Raw genomic sequence first — 5,478 nt, forward strand, 5'->3', positions numbered from 1 at the left:
GCTTTGAGCCTCATAAGTTGGATGTTGATTGTAGATGAACTTGTTTCAAGCATAAGGACAGCATATGTCTTACACTGGGCACTGAGCCACTGGATTTAAGCTTACTACAGAAGAGGCTGACATAGAATTGGAAACTAGTAATATATATATATATATATATATATATATATATATATATAGCTACAACCCCCCCCCCTTGAGTATATAACGGCTTGAGTTTTTGGTCTATTTTTCTTTACTATATATATTGGGCAGATATATATTTATTTCCTGTTGGGATTCCTTTTCTTTTTTTGGTGCAGTTACATATGAGCAAACAAAAAACAACATTTTATACATAACCTTATACCAATAAGAAGTAAGATTGTGTTGAAACAAGTTATATAAACACCCACTAAAGCAGCCAAAGCCCCTTTTTTAACTGTTTTGTGCAAGCTTCCCTTGCTAATATACCAATACATTTATGCCAGTTTTCATGCATGTAAGGTTGTAGATTGTGACTTTGTAGTGGTGCCAAAAATTGATTAACTATCTAAGGGTCTAGGAGATACACTCTCCACCTCTCCTTGTGGACCACTGGACATACAAAAAGGCACTAATGTGCAAATTCAGGGCAGTTATTACCTTTGTGGTTTAAGGAGCTAAAGTAATGATTAAAGGATGAGTAACCCTTCCCAAGGACCATCTACTGCCTACAATATGCCCTGAGAAGCAATGTTTGGAATTACATTTAGTTTACTGTGTTCTTCACCCTGGGAATAAACCTTAAATAACCAATTATTAAAGCTGCAATCTTAAATCTGCCAACTGTAACCCATTTGCTTTTAAAGGTTAATATGAAAAAAAATGAAATGCTACTAAACTCATGAGCACTTGCAGATATCTAGTCAACTTCTTCAATAGTGGGTCCACCAGCTCCTGATCCACCAGCTCCTGATCCACTAGCTCCTGCTCCAGGATTTGAGGGGCCACCTTGATAGAGCTTGGTGATGATTGGATTGCACAGCTTCTCCAGGTCTTTTTGTTTGTGCTCAAACTCTTCCTTTTCAGCCATCTGTTTTTTTCCAGCCAGGTGATAGTTTCTTTGCACTTGTTCAGTATAAGTTCTTTGTCTTTGTCACTCAGCTTGCACTTCAGTTTCTCATCTTCTACTGTCTGCTTCATTTGGTATGTGTAGGACTCCAATCCATTCTGGGCGGCCAATCTGTCTCTATTCGCTTCATCATCAGCCTTGTACCTCTCTGCCTCATCAACCATGCGTTCAATATCTTCTTTACTCAGCCGGCCCTTGTCATTAGTAATGGTGATTTTATTCTCCTTGCCTGTGCTTTTGTCCACTGCTGACACATTTAAAATACCATTAGCATCAATATCAAAAGTGACTTCAATCTGGTGAAAACCACGTGGTGCAGGCGGTATGCCAGTCAGGTCAAACTTGCCCAGGAGATTATTGTCACGGGTCATGGACCTCTCCCCCTCATAGACCTGCACAAGTACACTGCTCTGGTTGTCAGAATATGTTGTGAAAGTCTGGGTCTGCTTGGAAGGGATAGTGGTATTTCTTTTGATGAGTGCTGTCATTATACCACCAGCTGTCTCAATTCTTAGAGACAAGGGAGCTACATCCAGAAGCAACAAGTCTTGCACATTCTCAGACTTGTCCCCAGTCAGGATGGCAGCCTGCACAGCCGCCCCATAGGCTACTGCCTCATCAGGATTGATGCTCTTGTTTAGCTCCTTGCCATTGAAGAAATCCTGCAGCATCTTCTGGATCTTAGGTATGCGGGTTGAGCCACCAACTAGTACGATTTCTCTGATATTGCTTTTATCTAGCTTGGCATCCCGCAGGGCCTTTTCCACTGGTTTCAGTGTGCCCCGAAACAAATCTGAATTGAGTTCCTCAAACCTGGCTCTGGTAATGGATGTGTAGAAGTCGATGTTTACATAAAGAGAGTCTATTTCTAAACTAGCCTGGGTGCTGGAGGACAGTGTTCTCTTGGCCCTTTCACATGCTGTCCGTAGTCGTCTCAGTGCCCTCTTATTCTGTCTGATGTCCTTTTTGTGCTTGCGCTTTAACTCATAAACAAAGTGTTTGACCATGCGGTTGTCAAAGTCCTCACCACCAAGGTGAGTGTCTCCAGCAGTGGACTTTACTTCAAAAATGCCATCATCAATGGTCAAAATGGAGACATCAAAGGTCCCTCCACCAAGGTAAAAAATTAGCACATTTTTCTTACCTCCTCCTGCACCCTTCTTGTCTAGCCCATAAGCAATGGCTGCAGCTGTAGGCTCATTGATTATCCTCAGGACATTTATCCCAGCAATGGTACCTGCATCCTTGGTGGCCTGACGCTGGGAATCATTAAAATGGGCTGGCACAGTGATAACTACATTGGGCACACTCATACCCAGATAGGCCTCAGCAATCTCCTTCATTTTGATCAGCACCATGGAGGAGATCTCCTCAGGGAAGAATTTCTTCATTTCTCCCTTATACTCAACTCTTACCTTGGGCTTGCCACCCTCATTAACAACAGTGAAGGGCCAGTGCTTCATGTCTGATTGCACTGTTTGGTCATCAAACTTGCGTCCTATCAACCTCTTGGCATCAAAGATGGTATTAGTGGGGTTCATGGCAACTTGTTTTTTGGCTGCATCCCCAATAAGTCGTTCAGTGTCTGTGAAAGCCACATAACTAGGGGTAGTACGATTCCCTTGGTCATTGGCTATGATCTCCACTTTACCATGCTGGAAAACCCCAACACATGAATATGTGGTGCCCAGATCAATCCCCACAGCAGGGCACTTGGTAGCCATTTTGCACTCTGGAATAGTAATGAAGCCTGATAAAGTATTTAGACCGCTTTAGTCTCAAGGTTACCTAGATGCAGTGAAGCTTTCAGTCTCTTGTATATATGCAGTGATCTCTTTTCAGTCACTTGGCTAGATACAGTGATCTCCTTTCACTTTCTCGTCTGAATCGGATGCAGCAGTCTCTTAGCTTTATGCAGGGAATTATCAGTTTCTCTTCCCTCAATACTTTCCACATATAATGAAAGTCTCACTGTTTTTGTCAGGAAGCCGTGAGCTGCCACTCTCTGATCTGTACACAACTAAATCAATTCTTCCAACACCTCTGGTATCACTGACACAGTCCCTTAAAACTCTCCGGCAGGGGGAGGTTACTTATAAAACTAAAGGGAAGCCTGTCACAAAGTCTTGCATGTGTATCACTGCCAAGGGGGCGTGCCTGCCTGGTTTAAGTTAGTTATTGTGGAGGTGCCATTTGGCAGTGCACAAGCAGCCAGTGTCTGCAAAGCATCTACCCCATTAGGTTGTTTGGCTTTAAAACAAACTAATCTCCCACTTCTCCATGAAACATAAACAACTCTAAACAGAAAAATGCTATATTTTGTAATCATTCCTTTAACTCATCCAACCCTTTACAATAGAAAGAAAACTATAATGTAATGAGAACACATCTAACAGTATAAATTCACTTTAGCTTCATTAACAAGAACACATCTAACAGTATAAATGCACTTTAGCTTCATTAACAAGAACACAGCTAACAGTATAAATGCACTTTAGCTTCATTAACAAGAACACATCTAACAGTATAAATGCACTTTAGTTTCATTAACAAGAATGCATCTAACAGTATAAATGCATGTTAGCTTCATTAACAAGAACACAGCTAACAGTATAAATGCACTTTAGCTTCATTAACAAGAACACATCTAACAGTATAAATGCACTTTAGCTTCATTAACAAGAACACATCTAACAGTATAAATGCATTTTAGCTTCATTAACAAGAACACATCTAACAGTATAAATGCATTTTAGCTTCATTAACAAGAACACATCTAACAGTATAAATGCACTTTAGCTTCATTAACAAGAACACATCTAACAGTATAAATGCACTTTAGCTTCATTAACAAGAACACATCTAACAGTATAAATGCATTTTAGCTTCATTAACAAGAACACATCTAACAGTATAAATGCACTTTAGCTTCATTAACAATAACACATCTAACAGTATAAATGCACTTTAGCTTCATTAACAAGAACACATCTAACAGTATAAATGCACTTTAGCTTCATTAACAATAACACATCTAACAGTATAAATGCACTTTAGCTTCATTAACAAGAACACATCTAACAGTATAAATGCATTTTAGGTTCATTAACAATAACACATCTAACAGTATAAATGAATTTTAGCTTCATTAACAAGAACACATCTAACAGTATAAATGCATTTTAGCTTCATTAACAAGAACACATCTAACAGTATAAATGCATTTTAGCTTCATTAACAAGAACATATCTAACAGTATTATTGCACTTTAGCTTCATTAACAAGAACATATATAAATGCACTTTACATCACTTAAAGGGACAGTCTAGGCCAAAATAAACTTTCATGATTCAGATAGGGCATGTAATTTAAAACAATTTTCCAATTTACTTTTATCAACAATTTTGCTTTGTTCTCTTGGTATTCTTAGTTGAAAACTTAACCTAGGAGGTTCATATGCTAATTTCTTAGACCTTGAAGGCCACCTCTTTTCAGAATGCATTTTAACAGTTTTCACCACTAGAGGGTGTTAGTTCATGTGTTTCATATAGATAACACTGTGCTCGTGCACGTGATGTTATCTGGGAGCAGGCACTGATTGGCTAAAATCCAAGTCTCAAAAGAACTGAGATAAAGAGGCAGTCTGCAGAGGCTTAGATACAAGATAATCACAGAGGTTAAAAGTATATTAATATAACTGTGTTGATAATGCAAAATTGGGGAATGGGTAATAAAGGGATTATCTATCTTTTAAAACAATAAAAATTGTGGTGTAGACTGTCCCTTTAAGAGAATATTTATAACTTTTTGCTTTTTTGCCTATTTGTATTACTGAGACAGATTTCATTTCTGTGTTGGGTTCTATGATATTGCCAGCATGGGGGCTGTCTCACTAATGGTTACATAAGGGTGAGTTTTCCCATGCCGTCTTTCATTGCTCTTCTCACAAAGCCCAGAGAGTAGTATCACACTTGCTCACACAAGGAGCTGATAGCCTAAAGCAGCGAGAGGCTGGGCTTGACTCTTCTCCAGCGTGCTCTTGCTTCCAGCTATACAAGCAGCCGCTCCCACAGATTCCTGTCAGCTCTCACATAAATGTTCTGCTCAGAGGGAACAGAATTCCAGTGACACACCATATCAAGCTGTTCATTTTATTAAAGGGGCATTCTTTTATACATAGTATATAGCAACATTGCAAAGGGTCTGAAAAGAAAACACACAATTTATAATGATATGAAACTATTATTTTGTTTAAAAAAATAAAACAACATTTGAAATACTTTGCAGCGCAGGGCCAACCCCTTGGACATGAATGATGTGACGGACTCCCCGCTACCCCGACTGGGTAGCGCCGTCAACCGGGTCCTTCCTCTGCCTGGAACAAG

At 39.5% G+C, this 5,478-nt stretch overlaps 1 protein-coding gene across 1 annotated transcript; it reads right to left on the reverse strand.

Moving 5' to 3' along the window:
• Positions 1-425: 425 nt before the first annotated feature.
• On the reverse strand, positions 426-3,151 carry HSPA2 (heat shock protein family A (Hsp70) member 2). Its single transcript, XM_053697274.1, is given in 2 exon segments — positions 426-1,059; positions 1,062-3,151. Coding segments are annotated over 2 exon segments (1,932 nt in total). The 5' UTR covers positions 2,818-3,151; the 3' UTR covers positions 426-883.
• Positions 3,152-5,478: the final 2,327 nt, after the last annotated feature.

Source organism: Bombina bombina, chromosome 1 (assembly GCF_027579735.1).
Source record: "Bombina bombina isolate aBomBom1 chromosome 1, aBomBom1.pri, whole genome shotgun sequence".
In the NCBI taxonomy this organism is placed as follows: Eukaryota; Metazoa; Chordata; class Amphibia; order Anura; family Bombinatoridae; genus Bombina; species Bombina bombina.